Below are 20207 nucleotides of genomic sequence, written 5' to 3'. Positions count from 1 at the left end.
CTTGCTGAATAAAACTGCCCAGGGGCTTTTCATCAGTCAGAACAATTTGTCCAAAATCACACATGATGCTGAACAATACTGTTGATCTCCTTTTTTCTTGAATGATACTTATTTGTACTTCTTAATGATTTTCAAAATTTTCTTCATTTTGGATGCTTAGCATATGCTAACTTTGGGATAAGACTTTATTTTCTAACAACCTTTTTATTTTGGACTAGTTTTAGGTTCATAGAAAGACTGTGAAGCTAGGAGAGAGAGCTCCAACACGCTTGCACGGTCTCCTGTGATGAATATTCTCTGAGTGTGTCCTTGGCTACAGTACATGGGTCACAGTCAATGAACCAATATTGATACAGTGTTAGGAACTAAACTCCACACCTTGCTAGTGTTTACCTCATGTCCTTTCTTCTGTTGCATGATCCCATCCAGAACACCAAATTACATTTAGTTGTGAAGTCTCTTTAGGTTCCTCTGATTGATGACAGTTTAGTAAGTTTATCTGCTAATAATCTGTTAGAAGGATGCTTGGTTAATGTTTCTATTTGACAAATTTACATTTTTCTTTGACCTTTAAACCTTTTAAAATTTGACTTAAACGAGATGTTTTCACAGTGTTGTTAATGTTTGGGATTCTGAACACTTCCAGATAAAATATTAGTATTGATATGAGTATTTACTTAAGTGCTGAATGTCCAGGGTCATAGTCCCTAGATCCCAGGTGTGGATGGGCAGAGCACAGAGAACAGGTACACAGATGGCTAAGACCCTTGGTGCATGGAAGAACCTTCCAGAACCAGTCAGAGTCCAGGAGAGGGCAGCCCAGGGCTTGCTGTTCTGCTGCAGAACCCCAGGCCCAGGCCATTCTAATGGATTCTGAAGATAAGTTTTTGTTCCCACCCTATTCTTCCTCTGCGTGTACAGCTGGGAAAAGACTTACTAATTACAGCCCAATCTGTCTCTCTGTCTTACATAGCGAGTGCTCTAGGGCCATTTTTTGGTGATGATTTTGGTGAATACTAATGATACATTGTAGACTTCCCAGGTGGCTCGTTGGTGAAGAATCCACCTGCTAAGCAGGAGACAGATTTGATCCCTGAGTTGGGAAGATCCCCTGGAGAAGGAAATGGCAACCCATTCCAGTATCCTTGCCTGGGAAATCCCATGGCACCTTTTCTTAGAGAAGTCTTTAGTCTTGGTTTTCCAAAAGCCTTCCTCACTGCTTGGAACACAGTCAGCACTCAGAACGTGCAGGCGCTATTACTTGATCAACTGATGCTGAATGCACGAAGGAAACCGGCACTGTTGGCAGGAAAAAAACACCCTCTCCTTGGGGGTTAGGACCTGCTGAGGGCCAGGGAGCCTCTGGGTAGGTGTCGAGGACCAGGAAACGAGTGGAGCCTCCCTGCCTGTGATGTGGGTGGGAGTCGGGGGCTGCAAGTGAAGAGGAAGGGTTGGGGACAACCCCAGTGGCAGTGCCAGCAGCAGCCGAACTTAGGGCTAGGGCCACATGGAAGAAGATGACTTATAATCATAATAACCACCTCTAGGAGTCTGAGATGCAAGCAGTCGTGAGCATCTGCAGACCATATAAAGAGTTTAATGGAAGGTATGGAGTATGACACCATCGCTAGGGTGCAATCTGACATCTCTTTACATCACCATCTATTCTGGTCTCCCCAGAAGTTGCATACAAGCAGTACACCATAATTAGGCTTGCTTTTGTCCAGAGTTCATGGCATATTCGAAGTCTTTGAAGCTGACATGACCATCTGAGTCTTGATCTACTTCCCTGGAAAATGAAACAGAAAGTGATTTATGGTGAGTTTCATCCTACTTCCACACTTCACTTCTCTGTCTTATCTGCAGGAAGGCTGAGGTCAATGGCTATCCTTTTTTTTCCCCCTTGCATTGATACTACCTAAGGAGAGAAGGAAAGGAAAGGAAAAAGTATTTATTAAAACCTACAGAAATGATATATTCAATACATTTAAAGGAATGTCACCAAGTGTAAAAGTTACATTTTTTATATTAAAAAAGGCAGGAGTGATGGTTTTTCTAGCCATCCTGCAATTTTTTTCTGTGATATGTCAATAAATATACATGCATCTGTCAACCAAAAAAGCAAGGCAGGAGGCTGCAAAGAAGAAGAGAGTTTATCCGGATTCTGGAAGAATTGCAATTCAGGAAATACAAACTTCGGTAGCCCTGAAAGTGTCCTGAAAAAGAGATGAAAAGCCACAGGGTTGTTAAAAGCTGCCCGGTGACAACTTGATTGACTCTGACTCAAGCCAGAAAATATTTGTCCTTGAGGACTCACAAGTTGTTTCAGAGTAAGAGTCCAGTAAGTATCTTGAGTTTCTGGAAGGTGCTCTGGATGACAAAGGACCTTGATGTCTGTAAGTCACACTTCCTTACTGATCTCCTGGCCCCATGGCAGAGAGCTCTTAGCAACACCAACACCATTTTGATTTTTCCCATCATACATTGCACAACAGAAGTGTGGAGTAAACAATTAAGAGGTAAGAAAAACCTTTTGGGGTCCAGTGGCTGACTCCCTGCTCCCAGTGCAGGCGGCCCCGGTTAGATCCCTGGTCAGGGAACTTGATCCCAAATGCCACAACTAAAAGACCCTGCATGCTACTGCTAAAAAAGATCACACAGGCCACAGTTTAAAAAAAGAGATCTCATGCTCGACGAGGAAGATTCCACAGGCCGTAACTAAGACCTGAAGCAGCCAAACGAATAAATATTTTAAAAAAGGAAAAGCATTTTGGGAGTAAATAACTATAGTGACTGGCGTCTTGCCTCGCACTGCCTTCATCTCACTGAATCTGTGCACAGATGCCAGGATGCGCCCATTCTGCAGACGGTGATGTTCAATGTGCTGGTAGGACCACTGTGTTGGTAACAGACATGGAACTCAAGTCAGGACGGTTAAATTCCCAAGCGTGGGCTTTACACTCTATCCCACACATCTCCCTATGTAAACAGGATGTTCCAGACAGAAGTGGTCGTGTTGCAATCACCACGCAGCTAACTCAAGCTCCGGGAGTTTTCATTGACTTCATTCGTGGCCTCGGAAGCTCAGTTAATTCCTCACAAACACCCGATAAGCTTTTCTGAATCCTAGGAAGAGAGGTGAAGGCGTGAGCCTCTGACTGGTCGGCTGAGGGTGTGGGTGGCCTCAGCTGGGTTGCGCCTAAGTGTCCCTAGGGCCACTGAGACAGGGGCATTGCTCTTTTGAACAGGGAGCAGAGAAATGGTGCTCAGTCCCCCTAGCTAACATAACACATGGCAGAGGGAGAAAATCGTGGTGTAAGCAATACGTTCGGCTGCTACCAGTGAAAGCAGTGCTTCCTTTAAGCGTATGTTTGAGAGGGAACTGTTGAGCTGTGATCACAGCTCCTCTTTGAGGGGCATTCTAAAACAATGCATTACTAGCCTTATGTGGTGCTCCTGGGTTGGCACAAACCACATTTTGTGGAAACAGCAAATGGTATCAACCAGGACAAAGGGCTTTTTAAACCAAAGACTGGTCCAAGTAACAGAGCCACTAATCACTGTAATAGTTTTAAAGCAGGCTTTTAAAATATTGAATTCTAAAATAAACTTTCTGAATATTTCATGCCAAAGTCTCTGAAGTCTATAACGGTACGGGATAGAGTGATAATAATTTTTCATTCTTTTGAAGAAAAGAAAAATCCCTACTTCTTTGCCCCAGGGCGAAACCATGTTGCAGTATGTTAGTATAAAATGACGGCAGACTGCAAGGCCCATTATTCTTGCTGCTTCTTTTGGTGAAATATACATGACAATTTCATGCTGCACAGGACCAAAAGCGGAATGCCGGATCTCTTCTAAGGGATTAGAAATAATCAGTATCACATGTTACTGACTACAGAGTATAAATCATCCCCTTTATTAAATTAGATAATTGAAGATTCTTAATATTGCCTAAGTATTTTTTCCCAAGGAATTGGATTAGATAAATGACCTTTTTTCTTTCCACTCTGAACTGGCATGATTGAACTATAAATCTCATAGGGTGAGTTAAGTGGATAACTTAGAAAAGTAATATTTAGGATAAACTGTTTCCATATATGTGTGTGTGTGCATTTATGCACTTATTGAGATGCTGAATACTTGTAGAAAAGGAAACCCCTTTGCCTGATTCTCTCAGTAAATAACCTTTCTGTAATTACATTAACTTTTTATTTTTCTTGCTATCTTTGCCAAAGCTTCCCATCATAAAATGGTTACAGTATAACCAAGAGGTATTAGAATGGGAAAGTTTATTCATAAAGCTTGGAGTGGCATTTTTATAATGAATGGAGGAGCGTCATGTTTATATTTAGAATGAGACATGGTAAAATACCGTCTCCTCATCACATACATATCATGGTCGTCTCAAGGAGAGGAAATTCACATTTCAGAGCTATACTTTTAAAAGCTAAAATACTGTTTTTCATTGCAGACGGCATTATTCTAAACAAGGAAGCTCTCACAGCACCCACACTCAGATCGCTGTGTGATGGAAGAGCAGATGTGCTGGTGGGCAGTCGGTGGTGCTGAAGAGATGAAGCCGACGTCATTATGCAAAAAGGTTCATCGTTTCTGTTTACGCTGTTTAACCCTGAAAGGAGTACGCTCTCCTTCTGAAACCAGAGTGCGCTGTCTTGGCGTCACTGACACACATTCAGCACTGAAATAGTCCACCTCCAACTAGAAATAAGCGCTGGGAAGGCAAGAACTTTCTCTTGTTTGCTGCAAGGTTCCCATCTCTTGGCCCACAGTTGGCAATGACTGTTTATAGAGTGAACGAATTTGTAAAATAAGGGAACCTGCGGAGACAGTGGATGGCACTGTGGAATATCCACCGCCTCTCCGGAGGTTTGGGGGGATTAAAGAAAGTACGTCCTCACTGTTTGAGTCGGAATCCTAGGCAGAGACATAACACTCTGATGGTGGCACCTAGGAGCTATCGCTCAGGGGCCCGTAAGGAATGGTCAAGTTGCGGTCTCCATGCCCAACCGCATTCTGTAAACACAGACCAGATGCAAGAGAGTCCAAGTGAGAGACGGACTCCAAAAACTGAGGTTGCCTAGAAGAGCAATGAATGGGAGGAACCCCTTGAGTGTCAGGCTGAACAGTTAAGAGACAAAGAGCGGGAAACTGGAAACCATAGCAAAACACTGGGCACATCCGCATCTGCCCTGCCCTACAGCTGGAGCCCAGGCACTGGGAGCCACTGAAGTGGCCGCTCTTCTACTGGACACAGGAATATACGTCTATATATACACACACACAAAAATGAAATAGAAGCCTGAATACACACACACACGCTTCCCTAGTGACTCGGTCAAGAATCTGCCTGTAGTGCAGGAGACCCTGATTCGATCCCTGGGTCGGGAAGATCTGCTGGAGAAGGGGTGGGCTACCCGCTCCAGTGCTCTTGGGCTTCCCTGCTGGCTCAGCTGGTCAAGAACCTGTCTGCAATGCGGGAGACCTGGGTTCGACCCCTGGGTTGGGAAGGTCCCCTGGAGAAGGGTAAGGCTCCCCACTCCAGGATTCTGGCCTGGAGAATGCCATGGACTATACAGTCCACGGGGTCGCAAAGGGCTGGACATGGCTGAGCGCCTTTCACTCTGACACACACACACACACACACACGCACACACACACACGGGCTTATATTTCACAGCTGGCTTTTTAAAGGAGTGAAGTTTACAAAGACAGATGAAGGGAAAATAAATAAAGCCATGAACAACAGTAACTGCTTTCTAGCCATGTAAAGCCAGTTAAATTAAAGACTTTTTGATTTGTTTGTTTTGAGATGCAAATGGAGAGCTGGAATGGGCCTGGGGAGTAGGAGCTCCAGAGTGGAACCGCTCTGTGTCACTCAGTATGAACATTCTAGGACCATCTGGGTGGAGGAGATGACAAGAAAGACGAGAGAGGGAGTTCCCTGGTGGTCCAGTGGTTAGGACATCGACCTTCCAGTTCAGGGGGCACAGGCTCGATCCCTGGCCAGGGAACTCAGATCCCAAATGCCATGTGGTGAGGAGAAAAAAGAGAGAGACGGTGCAAGAAGGGCCTACGGACGGGTGGGGAGGAGGCTGGGATGTGATGAGGGGAACTGGCCCAAGAGAGGCCCCGTGCTCAAAAGGCCCTGAATTAACTGCTACCTTTCTGCGGACTCTGAGGTTGGTTGCGTTGCGTGTCATAACTTCTCTTTTATCTTCTCCAAGGACTGTGACAGCCACACAGTCTGAGAGGGGATGGTGCGGTTGGGGTGTGTGCACCGAATCTGGCACAGAGGATGGAGTTCGGCGATGAGTTCAGTCTGAGTGGGTGTGGTACAGAGCAGGAAAAGTCGGTGGGGGGGTGGGAAGATGACCCACCAACTGAACGAGCTCAGAGAGAAAGGAGAACTCAGAGCCACAGGCCTTCCAGAAACTTGCAAAAGCTTATAAAGTGCTGTAAAATTCCACAGGGAGTGGAATGGGAGTTCCAGGCAATCCTATCTGGACTTTGAAGGGCAGAGGACCTAGGGCGACAGTGCGATACACTGAGAATTTCAGGTGGGTCTACACTCTGTCCATTCAGCTGAATCCCAACAGTTTTCTTATCTGTTAAAATTCCAACATTTTTTGGACTTGTCAGATGAGTGGTTATAATTACTTCTATCACCATAAGCTTTAGCATTTGTCTTTGTACATCCTGATTTGTTAAGCAAGATTCTCTCTCCTTTTGGGATGCGGCATGGACTTAGCCCAGACGAGATGTTTCCCTGTGATCGAGAGGCTAAGTGGTCCCTACCTTGAAGGAGCCAGGCTTTCACACTGTGAAATTTTTATTAAGCTCAGCTGTACTGCTGCTCTAACATTATATTCTAGAGAAAAACAGGTTGTTTTTAAATTTTAAAAAGACATAAACAGCAAATGTTTCTCACAAGTAGTACATGTTCCTTGTGCAACAATATTTACATCATACCAATTTCTTTTAAGGGGCTTCCCTGCTGGCTCAGAAGGTGAAGAATCTGCCTGTAATGCAGGAGACCTGGGTTCAATCCCTGGGTCAGGAAGATCCCCTGCAGAAGGGAATGGCAACCCATGCCAGTATTCTTGCCTGGAGAATTCCATGCACAGAGGAACCTGGCTGGCTACAGTCCATGGGGTCACAAGGAGTCGGACACAACTGAGGGGCTAACACTTTTAACACTTAATTTCTTGTAATGTTTTGAAAATATTTTTCATTGTAAAATAATTCACAAGTGCCCCATTGCTAGGTCTCCAAATTCAGATTTCAAAGCAGAGTATGTGCTTTTGCTAAAGTTATTTGTAAAAAAGGGGCGGGGGGAAGGAGAGAAACAAACAGGGAAGGAATTGAAACATGGAGCATTCTCTATTGAAATGATGAAAAGACTCTAAAAGTGATGGTTTTATGTGGAAACAAGAATAAATACTATGTATATTATAACTGTAATCTCATACACATTTATATTCATTTGGGCAGAAGTGGAAGATTATAAGCTAAACACAAATTTGTTTTATGGGCTGTTTTGGATTAAAATATTCTTTAGTATTGATATCTTTTTCAACTGAAGGAGTATTTCCTTTCTTTTTGGTCTGAATTTTCTAAACAAGTGACCTTATTTCACAATGTCTAAATCTTCAGTACAGCAGGATTTCTCAATCTCGATGCTGTTGACATTTGGGGCCGGATCACTCTCTGCCATGAGGGCTGTCAGGCCTGTGCACTGTAGGGTGTTTAGCAGCATCCCTGGTTTCTATCTGTCTGATGTCAGGAGGACCCTTCCCCACTGGGACAGTCAAAACTGTCTCCAGATATTGCCAGGTGTCTCCTGGGAGGGTCACGGGACAAAACCATCCCTGGTTGAAAACCACAGAGCTAGAATACATGAACTGTGAACTTCCAGATGTTCAAGCTGGTTTTAGAAAAGACAGAGGAACCAGAGATCAAATTGCCAACATCCGCTGGATCATAAAAAAGGCAAGAGAGTTCCAGAAAAACATCTATTTCTGCTTTATTGACTATGCCAAAAGCTTTGACTGTGTGGATCACAATAAACTGTGGAAAATTCTGAAACAGATGGGAATAACAGACCACCTGACCTGCCTCTTGAGAAACCTCTATGCAGGTCAGGAAGCAACAGTTAGAACTGGACATGGAACAACAGACTGGTTCCAAACAGGAAACGGAGTAAGTCAAGGCTGTATATTGTCATCCTGCTTATTTAACTTATATGCAGAGTACATCATGAGAAACGCTGGACTGGAAGAAACACAAGCTGGAATCAAGATTGCCGGGAGAAATATCAATAACCTTAGATATGCAGATGACACCACCCTCGAAAATGAAGAACTAAAGAGCCTCTTGATGAAAGTGAAAGAGGAGAGTGAAAAAGTTGGCTTAAAACTCAACATTCATAAAACTAAGATCATGGCATCTGGTCCCATCACTTCATGGGAAATAGATGGGGAAACAGTGGAAAGAGTGGTTGACTTTATTTTTTTGGTCTCCAAAATCACTACAGCTGGTGAGTGCAGCCATGAAATTCAAAGACACTTACTTTTTGGAAGGAAAGTTATGACCAACCTAGATAGCATATTCAAAAGCAGAGATGTTACTTTATCAACAAAGGTCCGTCTAGTCAAGGCTATGGTTTTTCCAGTGGTTATGTATGGATGTGAGCGTTGGACTATATAGAAAGCTGAGCACCCAAGAATTGATGCTTTTGAACCATGGTGTTGGAGAAGACTCCTGAGAGTCCCTTGGACTAAGGAGATCCAACTAGTCCATCCTAAAGGAGATCAGCCCTGGGTGTTCATTGGAAGGACTGATGTTGAAGCTGAAACTCCAATACTTTGGCCACCTGATGCGAAGGGCTGACTCATTGGAAAAGACCTTGATGCCGGGAGGGATTGGGGGCAGGAGGAGAAGAGGACGATAGAGGATGAGATGGTTGGGTGGCATCACCAACTCAATGGACATGAGTTTGAGTAAACTCTGGGAGTTAGTGATGGACAGGGAGGCCTGGTGGGCTGCGGTTCGTGGGGTCGCAAAGAGCAGGACATGACCTAGATAGCATGTTGAAAAGCAGAGACATTACTTTGCCAACAAAGGTCCATCTAGTCAAGGCTATGGTTTCTCCTGTGGTCATGTATGGATGTGAGAGTTGGACTGTGAAGAAAGCTGAGCGCCGAAGAATTGATGCTTTTGAACTGTGGTGTTGGAGAAGACTCTTGAGAGTCCCCTGGACTGCAAGGAGATCCAACCAGTCCCTTCTGAAGGAGATCAACCCTGGGATTTCTTTGGAAGGAACGATGCTAAAGCTGAAACTCCAGTACTTTGGCCACCTCATGTGAAGAGTTGACTGCCTGATGCTGGGAGGGATTGGGGGCAGGAGGAGAAGGGGACGACAGAGGATGAGATGGCTGGATGGCATCACGGACTCGATGGACGCGAGTCTGAGTGAACTCCGGGAGTTGGTGATGGACGGGGAGGCCTGGTGTGCTGCGATTCACGGGGTCGCAGAGTCGGACCCGACTGAGCAACTGAACTGAACTGAACTGAGCGACTAAACTGAACTGAGAGGAGCCAAAAGTGGAGCCATTCTCTGGAACATTCCAGCTAAATCTACACTCACTAGAAAACTGCTTTAAAGACATCCCCTGGCCCCAAACAAGTGATGTCGGGGCAGGGGAGGCACCCGTGTTTCTTGGCTGGATTAAGCAGACAGTTGCCTCAGTGCGCTTCCCCGCCGACACCAAGGGTTTGATGAAGCCCAGAGAGGACCTCCGGGGAGGCAAGCCCTCGGGGGCGATGACAGAGCCAGCGGCGGGCACGTCTGTGTTGGCAGCGCACAGGGGGCAGTCGGCAGTTGCTCTGAGTCACTGGGATAGTCACGCGGGTGTTGGAAGTTGACGGCCCATTTCGCTCACCTGAAACATGGATGAGAAATTCAACGTGGAGGCAAAGACTGAGATGAGAAAAGCTTTCTGAGTGGAACTTGAGGGGCGGGGGGAAAGGGAGAGGGGCCCTCTTTCTCTCTGATTCGTCGCGGAGTAATTTAAAGGAAAAAAGCGAAAACTGCCGTTCTGTCAGAGCTGTCCTGCTGCCTGAACGCTGAGAGCTACGGCGGCCCTCCCGGCGAGGCGGCCCTCCGCGCGCGAGCCGCCGGCCATTTGGGGCCGCGCGTCGCCAGCCCGCGGGCGCCCTGCCCTCCGGGCCGCCGGTGCCCCCGCCGGCGCGCTTGCCTCCTTGCGGTGAGAGGCCGCGGGGCTCGGCGGCCGTCCGGTCGGCGATGCGCTCGGGAACTCCAGCTGGCTGAAGACGCGCGTGAAGCGAAGCCACTGAGACGCACGGAGAGCCGGAAGCAGCCTCCCGCGGGCTTCCGGGCTGTGGCGGCCCCCGCGCGGCGGCGTCCGGCGCCTTCCCCGCCGCGCGGCCGCACCCCTTCCCGCCCGCCGCTCTCTCATCTTCTGCCGCGGTGCCTCCCGTCGCCGCGGGCCTCCAGCCGTCCGCCATGGCTCTCACCCCGGGGCGGCCCTCGCCCGCACAGGCGCAAGTATGAAAACGGCGTCAGCGCCCCCGAGGTGATTCTTGACCCGTGAGGGGACGGGTGTCAGTGGACAGTCACTTTCCAGTGGTGGCTCTCGGGACTCGGGGAAGCCCTCCTTCACCTCAGGCCTGCCCTCACTCACCGGCCCACCCTTGCTCCCCGAGGTTGTACCCCAAAGAAGCAACCTGCGCGTAGCCCTCATCTAAAGCTCTGCTTTCAGGAAGATCTCAGGCTGACACAGAGGAAAGTTTGAGAGATGAAGTCCTCACGGGCATTTAAATTTCCATCATGGGTAGCATGTCACAGCAGAGTCTCGTTCAGGTAACAGGGAACTCACTATTGAAACAGATCAGTTTCTTCTCTTTGGGAACTGACTTTTAGAGCAAATTAAATATTGCCTTTCAGAAGAGCTCTGAAGTTTGAAGTTTCAAGCAATTGAAACGCCAAGGACAGCCAGAAAAAGGGAATCTTCTCTTCATTGTCTGACGTGCATGTCTTATTTAATACTATTTAGTCTGCCAACAATACGTGGTATTTAGACCTTACGTGAGTAGTTTAGCTCCTCTTCACTGGGTGGTGTCATCTGCATATCTGAGGTTTTTGGTATTTCTCCCAGCAATCTTGATGCCAGCTTGTGCTTCTTCCAGCCCAGCGTTTCTCATGATGTACTCTGCATAGAAGTTAAATAAGCAGGGTGGCAATATACAGCCTTGACAGACTCCTTTTCCTACTTGGAACCAGTCTGTTGTTCCATGTCCAGTTCTAACTGTTGCTTCCTGACCTGCATACAGATTTCTCAAGAGGCAGGTCAGGTGGTCTGGTATTCCCATCTCTCTCAGAATTGTCCACAGTTTATTGTGATCCACACAGTCAAAGGTTTTGGTATAGTCAATAAAGCAGAAATAGATGTTTTTCTGGAACTCTCTTCCTTTTTCCATGATCCACCCTTATGGCAGAAAGTGAAGAGGAACTAGAAACCCTTTTGATGAAAGTGAAAGAGGAGAGTGAAAAAGCTGGCTTAAAGTTCAGCATTCAGAAAACTAAGATCCTGACATCTGGTCCCATCACTTCATGGGAAATAGATGGGGAAACAGTGGAAACAGTGTCAAACTTTATTTTGGGGGGCTCCAAAATCACTGCAGATGGTGATTGGAGCCATGAAATTAAGAGATGCTTACTCCTTGGAAGAAAAGTTATGACCAACCTAGATAGCATATTCAAAAGCAGAGACATTACTTTGCCAACAAAGGTCCATCTAGTCAAGGCTATGGTTTTTCCAGTGTTCATGTATGGATGTGAAAGTTGGACTGAGAAGAAAGCTGAGCGCCAAAGAATTGATGCTTTTGAACTGTGGTGTTGGAGAAGACTCTTGAGAGTCCCTTGGACTGCAAGGAGATCCAACCAGTCCATTCTAAAAGGAGGTCAGTCCTGGGTGTTCTTTGGAAGGACTGAGGCTAAAGCTGAAACTCCAATACTTTGGCCACCTCATGTGAAGAGGTGACTCATTGGAAAAGACCCTGATGCTAGGAGGGACTGGGGCAGGAGGAGAAAGGGATGACAGAGGATGAGATGGCTAGATGGCATCACCGACTCAATGGACATGAGTTTGGGTGAACTCCGGGAGTTGGTGATGGACAGGGAGGCCTGGCGTGCTGTAATTCATGGGGTCGCAAAGAGTCAGACACGACTGAGCGACTGAACTGAACTGAACTGAGGATCCTGTATACCTCAATGTAAGAGTGTTCTTCTGCTTTCTGGACACAGAGGTATAGCTATGGCCTGGTCGTGGGCGGGTGGTGGAACTGGCCACTTAGGATGAACTATGGAGGATAAAGGGCAGGCCAGGAAGAAAGGATGACACAAGCCAGGCAAAGCTCTGGCCTCCTTAGGACCAGGTTCTGCCGACTAGAAGAGAGACACAGTGCATGCTGTCGGTACTTCCCCGTCACCTGTGCTACTCAGCTGTGTGGTTTGGGTGAATGGATCCCCACCCCAAGTTCCAGAAGTGGGATCCCACTGGCTTAAGGCAACCAGTTTAATCCTCCTGTCCTTACCATAGTGACTGGTTTGAGGGATCATTGGCTACTTAGGACATGACATTCCTCCTCTGACCACTGCTGATGGGTAAAGAGTTGTGTGCATATGTGCTCAGCGGTCAGTTGTGTCTGACTCTTTGTGACCCCATGGACTGTAGTCTGCCAGGCTCCTCTCTCTTTCTGGGGATTCTCCAGTCAAGAATACTGGAGTGGGTTGCCATTTCTTATTCCAGGGGATCTTCCTGACCCAGGGATTGAACATCTCCTGCGTCTCCTACATTGGCAGGTGGATTCTGGGTAAAGAGTTGGGTCAATCATAATGAAGCCTGGGCATTTTGTTTGTCAGCTAAGAAGAAGCTCTCTCACTGGACAGCTGGGATGCAGAGATGACATGACCTTACAGCAGTCATTTTCCTGACACAAGAGTACAACTTCCATAACAGTTCTCTGAGTCACTGATCTAAAAATGTATGCATCTGCTTTTCATGGTCAATTATCAGCCTGAAAATGGTGCTACATACAGTGAAGGGATGAGTCAGAAGAATCAGAGAGTGAGTTGGAGCCTAGTCAGCCAGGCCTGAAGCATGCCCAGTTTCAAAACTCTTAGTTACCTGATCCAATAAATTCCCTGGGTTGTTAAAAGCAGTCTAGAAAGTATTTCCTGGTATGTGCAAATAAAAGCATCCTGACATGTCAGGTATCCCACCTGAAATCTTTTCTAAACTTTGCAATATCTGGAACTTGGTAGCTATCGAGGAGACACTCATAAATTCAATATTTTTGAAACAATTATTCCATTTTGAAAGAAACCCTGAAATAATTCAGATTTTCCCTTTGGGTGCTATCTGAAGATGCTGAATTAGTCTCTCTAATTCTGCATTCTAAAGAAGTTACTTTCTCACTGCAATCCAACAAAAATCTTTGTTTACACTGCCTTAGCTGTGATTATGTGCTGAAGGAAGCTATTGATGGGACCAATATGGTTTTTTTCCTAAACAGTGACAGAATAGATTCTCCAGTCCAAGGAAAAAAAAGAAAAATGGATGTGAAATGCAGTCACAGCTGGCAAAAGTGATCAACCATAAATAATGACTCATTTTTTCCTATTTACTAGGTTTTTAAAACAAGGAGCCTTATTTGAAACTAGAGGGATTTTAAAAGGAGGAAAGAATGTACTTTCAGAATGTGTGATTATTGACTACTTGTGCACACGTGGATAAATGCAATCAACATATAGCCCAAAGTCTCATTTCTGGCAAAGAGTTTCATATTCCTTCTCTATCAAGTGTTTTAGCAGAACCACTAATACATAGTGACATGATCTTTTCACTCAGTTTGAGTCTCTGGAAGAGAAATTGTGATGGCAGAAAATAGCTTATATCAGAGAGCTTTAGGGATAAAGAACAAAAACCAAAGTGAGTCTCTCTGAACTAATAATAAAAAAATCTGGTTCCTATACTTTTGGGTCACTAGCTCCTCTGTTCCCGCCGCATGCCATATCTGTCTAAGAGGCCTGCTCTCAATACAGCAGGGAGCGATGTGGCCCACCAGAAAAGGCCCAGGAGTGAGGTTTTGTCTCAGCGAGGCTGGGTGACCCTGGGCAAGTGTCTCAGCTGCTGTGAATTCCAAGCTTCTTGCTGCTCAAGCCGAATGGCTGGGCTATGATTGATACGCTGATACAGCTCTGCATTTTGACAAATCTACACTGGATCTCATCTGCTACCAGTGTATTTGTACCAGAAGTCTAAAATGGCAAGCCACCCCCCAGGCATTTTTAGCTTTTAAAAAGTAGTTTTGAGTCTTCAACCCTGCAGACAGGTGTAAAGATCCCTAAACATATATAAATAGGGACAAAAATGATCCTGCCTTCAACAGTGTGAAATATGAATGGAGAGAAAGCCATGTCTATTTCAAATATATAATCACTTCAGCTGAGATATCTAGTATCATCGTGAACTTGATTATGAGATAAAAGAAGTGGGCCAGAGATGGCAATCATTTAATCTCTTAAGAACAGCTCTTCTGAAGAGCTTTTCACACTATGCTCCATAGACTTCTGGCAGGTTATGATCTGGCTAGAAAGAAAGCATAATGATGAGGAAAATTGTGTTTTCAATAACACATGCTTTTCCAGTACAAGCCCTTCCACAAAGGAGGCAATAAGATGAACTCTGACCACTTTAACAGATGGCGTAATGGGTCTGTGCACAGATGTGGCCTCTCTGAAAACAACAAGTTCATAGCCTTGATTGGAGGTTTAGGAATGAGCTGAACTTTCAAGTGTGATGTAGGAAAGATTACATACTTCCAGACAAGAAAGCTGAGTATTAGCGGGTTCAGATGCTCGGAGAGATGAGCTAAAAGAATAAAGCTTAATGAGCTTCATTTTGCTAATGCAACAAATAGAGTTGAAGATGAAATATGAACTCTAAACATCGAGCCATTTATAAATGCCCTGCTGATAATGCTGTTAGCCCCTGTCGGATAGGGAAGCTTGCTTTTTCAAAAGCATACTTCCTCGGAGTCAGAAAACACCAATTGTCAGGTGATGCTCATTTTCCCCAGTAGTATGAGGTTTTCGAGTAGAATATATCTTTAATAATACATGATAGGGGGACTGTGGGATTTTTTGTTTACTTATTTGTGCTTTCCTTTTTTAAGGAAGACAGAGAAATAGACTCTAAAGTTTATCTGGATAAAGAAATATGCCAGGAGAATATTTTTTTCCAAAAAATAATAATGATATCAAAACAAAATATAAAGCCTCAGTGTGCTTATGGCCCAGGAGTTAATGAATGAGAATGGCATCCAGATACACATATATACACACACACATACATGGGAATTCAGCAGTGATCAACAGAGGCATTTCAAGTTGGTGGGGATAAAACAAGTTGGTAGGAGAAGGAGCTGGGATCACTGACCCTCTGTTTATCCGTTCTGGGATGGCTGGAGTCTGTTTCCATGGCAGTCTGCTATGTGGCCAACAAAACTTGTTTCCGTTTCTTCCTGAGAACATAGCTAAGCCACATTTTCCAGCCTCGCTTGCAATGAGATGCCACTGGGAGTTCTGGCAACAGAATGATAATAATATAATAGTATAGAAAGAAAGAATATCCATTGTTCCTTCTAATTAAAAGCCCTCACATTTCAAAGGAGTGTACAGGACCTGACAGTCACCCCAGGGACTGTGGCATGGCCAAATCCTGAAAGATATTCTCATCCTGTGTTAGCAGAGATGCGCCAGTAATCCAAGGGATTAATTCTATATATTAATAACTTGGTTATAGGAACATTGTTTGAAAATTCTATCAAGTCAGGGCGTAGTGTCATTTTTCTCACTAAATGAAGAGTACAGGGATTTATAAAAATTAAAAATTTTTAACTGTTCACACTACAGCTCTAAATGATCCATGTGGGAACAATAAGATTCCGCCTCCCAGGCCACTTTTCAATGACGTGCATCACTGAGCCAATGGAACGTCTGGCCTTACTTCTGCATAATTGTAATAAATTATTGATGGCTTTGCTTACAACATACTCTCAGCATGTGAAAACTCTGCGTCTGTGGACAATAATAAGCAACATAAAAAAAGAAAAATGAAACATTTCATAGTGAAACAATTCCCTCAGATTATCAGAAGTACCCTGTTCTTCAAAGGCCACCTGTAACGGCAAAGACACACCAAATGGCATGAACACGAGGGCTTTTCCTATGAGAATTTCAGCTGGGAAAGAGATGAAGGTTCAGAGGGCACATAGCAAATGTTTAGAAAGTTATGAAATGCAGAGAGAATAAACATGGCCAAATCAATCAAATGCTAGGCTAAGATAAAGGGACCGCCAAGTCCAAGCGCAGAGAGAACACTTTAGCATTGAAACCTGCTAGAAGGCAGGACTTCTTTTCTTTCCCTGAAAGAGTAACTCCCAAGGTAAGTATGAGGATGGGGGAAGAAGAAGGGATGCACCTCTTCCCCCAGCCTTAATGAGGTCCCACAAAGTGTGTGACCCTCTTGTCCTGACAGACCTCTCCCCACCTGCCCAGGACTGACAATCCACTCCCCACGGGGAGACCACAGTGCCGGAAGCTGGCATGACGTTTGCCTTCCAGAGTGGGTGGGAGGGCCAGGGAGAGTCTTCAAAGGTTTTAGGCTGAGAACACAAGCTGGTTCCTGGTGGGGTTTCAGTAATGTGTAAATCACATTAGGAGTGTGAGGGTATGTGTGTATGTCAAGGTTGGGGTGGGGCTTTTCCTAGCCTTGGGAAGAAACTGGACTCGCCCATAAACGGCCCCAGCAATACAGATTTTAGGGATTCAAATTACTGGCCCCATCCAGTGTGACATTTTCCTCCCATTATCCAGTCTCTCCTGCCTCCAGGCAGGGCCGGATCATTGATTATGGAATATTCCAGCCACTAAAAAAGATCCCGATGATCATTAAAGACATTAAGTGCTGATCGGTGCTGGCGGAGTGAGTTAAAAGGTTCGTGCCCTTCTAGTAACAACTCCATGGGGCTATTTCAGGGTATTTATTAAACAAATTAAGTATTTACATTATGCTCCAGCACAGAGGCAGAGTCACTGAGTACCTGCGTACAAGAAGGTGAAACCAAGAGAAGTTATGTTGGGGAAACTGTTTTTCCAGTTTCCTAGAATTGGGGGCTGAGGACGCACTGACCCACTCCAGTGTTCTTGCTGGGAGAATCCCAGGGACGGGGGAGCCTGGTGGGCTGCTGTCTATGGGGCCGCACAGAGTCGGACATGACTGAAGCGACTTAGCAGCAGCAGCTGCATTAGGCAGGTATCAGTAGGGTCCTCGTGCCCACCTGCACACAACTTTTTTATGTAGCTGAACCAAGGGACCAGGAAAAATTCATCACGATCCCAGGTGTTTTCCTTCTGGGTATACAGTCTATGTCTTAGAAAGTGGTGATTGAGGACTAGAAAAAGGGGCTTAGTTAGTAAAGAATATCTCGGTTAGTAAAGAATCCACCTGCAATGCAGGAGACCTGGGTTTAATCCCTGGGTTGGGAAGATCCCCTGGAGAAGGGAAAGGCCACCCACTCCAGTGTTCTGGCCTGGAGAATTCCATGGACTTCACCCCATAGTCCATGGGGTCGCAAAGCGCTGGATATGACTGAGCGACTTTCACTTTCACTTTCACTTTCAAGGACTAGAAAGACAATTAAGGAAATCTCCTTCAAAGCCTAAATGAAATGGGTCTACTCCAACAATCCCCCCCCAAACTAAAAATATTAATGCCATAATGATGATGAACCTAATCTAAACGTATTTTCTTACCCTACGGCGCTATGGTTTCCTGTGGTAAAGGAATCTATGGTTTCAAATACAGTGATAGCCCATGAAGGCCAGGCCATCTGCACTATATTATTATTAGTTTTCCTCCTCACTTGACTGTCAACTTGCAGTTCTTACATTTTATTACACTTGACTCACGGTGTGGTTCTTAGAGTTGACACAGTGCCTGGCACACACTGATCCAAGGAACGTGTGCTGTATTGAGCCTGTGAATAGGCAAGTTTGGAAACGGGAGAAAAGCAGTATCACTGACTCTCTAATAGTCTTAAACCAGTTACTGTGATCACTGTGGCACTTTGCTTTCTGATTAGGGTAAGAAATTCTGTATCCTGCTAATTTAAATGTACTAGAAACATTTACCCCCCTATCATTATAGTCTTGGTTATTTCCACTTTAATGGATGTATATGATTTCATCCTCTGGAGTAGCAAACGGCAACCCACTCCAGTATTCTTGCCTGGACACTCTGTGGACAGAGGGGTCTGGTGGGCTACGGTCCACGGAGGCACAAGAAGTTGGATACCACTGAGCAGCCGAGTCCACGTGACATTACCAAATGGATCTATAATGATGTGCATGTCTGTTGGGCTTTGGAAATGCCCCAGGCTTTCTGCTTTTATATCTGTGCCAATGAACACATCCATTAAGAATCCTTTCTCTCAGAAATAGATTCTTGAGGACTTCCCTGGCGGGGCAGTGGATAAGAATCTGCCTGCTGGTGTCAGGGACATGGATTCGATCTCTGGTTGGGGAAGATTCCACATGCCGTGGGGCAACCAGGCCCACGTGATACAACTCCTGAAGCCTGCGTGCCCCGAGCCCGTGCTCCGCAACTGGAGAGTAGTCCCTGCTCGCTGCACCTAGAGACAGCTCACAGAAAGCAAGCGAGACCCAGCACAGCCAAAAATAGAGACGCAATAAAATAAACATTTGAAAATTATATTATGGCACCCCACTCCAGTACTCTTGCCTGGAAAATCCCATGGATGGAGGAGCCTGGAAGCCTGCAGTCCATGGGGTCGCTGAGGGTCGGACACGACTGAGTGCCTTCACTTTCACTTTTCACTCTCATGCATTGGAGAAGGAAATGGCAACCCACGCCAGTGTCCTTGCCTGGAGAATCCCAGGGACGGGGGAGCCTGGTGGGCTGCCATCTATGGGGTCGCACAGAGTTGGACACGACTGAAGCGACTTAGCAGCAGCAGCAGCAGCAGCATATTAAAAAATAGATCGAGTTCATTTATTTATTCATCAGATACACCCTAAAAGCCACTATGAACCAGGAGCATTAGGTGCTGAAGATGTAGGGGTGAGCCAAAAAGAAACAGGGTCCCTTGCAGCTTTTAGTCCAGCCAGGGAGAGAATCAAATGATTAGACAGGACGTCGAGTCACCAGTGTGCTGAGCGCCCTGTGCCCTGTGTGCTGTGCTTAGTCACTCACTGGTGTCTGACTCTCCGCGACCTCCGTGGAATGCAGCCCGCCAGGCTCCCCTGTTCATGGGGATTTTCCAGGCAAGAATACTGGAGTGGGTTGCCATGCCCTCCTCCAGGGGATCTTCCCAACCCAGGGATCGAACCCAGGTCTCCTGCATTGCAGGCAGATTCCTTACCATCTGGGCCACCAGGGAAGCCGAGCACCGTGGGAGAGAGACAGAAGGCGCCACAAGAGGGCAGGATAGAGGAGCCGGGTGCGGAGGTCAGGGAAGCGGTCCCTGAAGAGTTAACAGAGAGGTGCAGGGCAGGGAAGAGCTGTCTAGCAAAGACAACAGCATGTGCAAGGGCCTCGAGGCAAGAGACAGCAAGTACATTCAAGGAACTGGAAGAAGCCGTGTCCCCAGCGTACACGTGATGAGCATGGAGTCCAGTGACCCTGCAGGGTGACTGAGATCACTCAGGGCCTGGTGGGCCACTTAAGGACTCTGGTTATAATCCAAAGGGCTATAGGAAGTTGCTGAACTGCTTCGAGGAGAGGGCTAACATGCTTAAATCAACATTTTGAAAGTGCATCCTTGCTGAGGTAGGCAGAATAATGGCCCTCCAAAGATGTCCATGTCTGAAACCCTGAAAAATACAGTTAGGTTCCATGGGAAAGTGGGGAGAAGGTTGTATTAAGAGATAGAATTAAGGTCATTGACCTTACAATGGGAGGTTATTCCTAGACTCTCCAGGTGGGCCCCATGTAATCTCAAGGGTCCTTAAAGGTAGGGAAGGAGAAGGCTCAATTAAGAGTCAGAGAGAGACTGGAAGATGCTAAGCTGCTGGCTTT

General features: G+C 46.0%; 1 protein-coding gene across 2 annotated transcripts in view; it reads right to left on the bottom strand.

Annotated features, from left to right (window-relative positions):
• The window catches only part of EFCAB11 (EF-hand calcium binding domain 11), a 175793-nt gene continuing 156240 nt past the window's right edge, over positions 655–20207 (bottom strand). The window contains exons 6-7 of one of the 2 annotated variants that reach the window (XR_001296226.2): positions 15546–15691; positions 1683–1789 (exon numbers count right to left, since the gene is read on the bottom strand). Coding sequence is in view for 1 of the 2 variants with exons in the window: in XM_005686197.3 (XP_005686254.1) it covers positions 1708–1789 (82 nt within the window). In the remaining variant the exon portion in view is untranslated. Of the gene's footprint in view, positions 1790–15545; positions 15692–20207 lie in introns of both variants that reach the window. The other variant, XM_005686197.3, reaches the window with a different exon arrangement.

Source organism: Capra hircus, chromosome 10 (genome assembly GCF_001704415.2).
Source record: "Capra hircus breed San Clemente chromosome 10, ASM170441v1, whole genome shotgun sequence".
NCBI classification, from domain to species: domain Eukaryota; kingdom Metazoa; phylum Chordata; class Mammalia; order Artiodactyla; family Bovidae; genus Capra; species Capra hircus.
The sequence above is the reverse complement of the archived record's forward strand: the minus strand, read 5'-3'. Positions and strand labels throughout refer to the sequence as shown.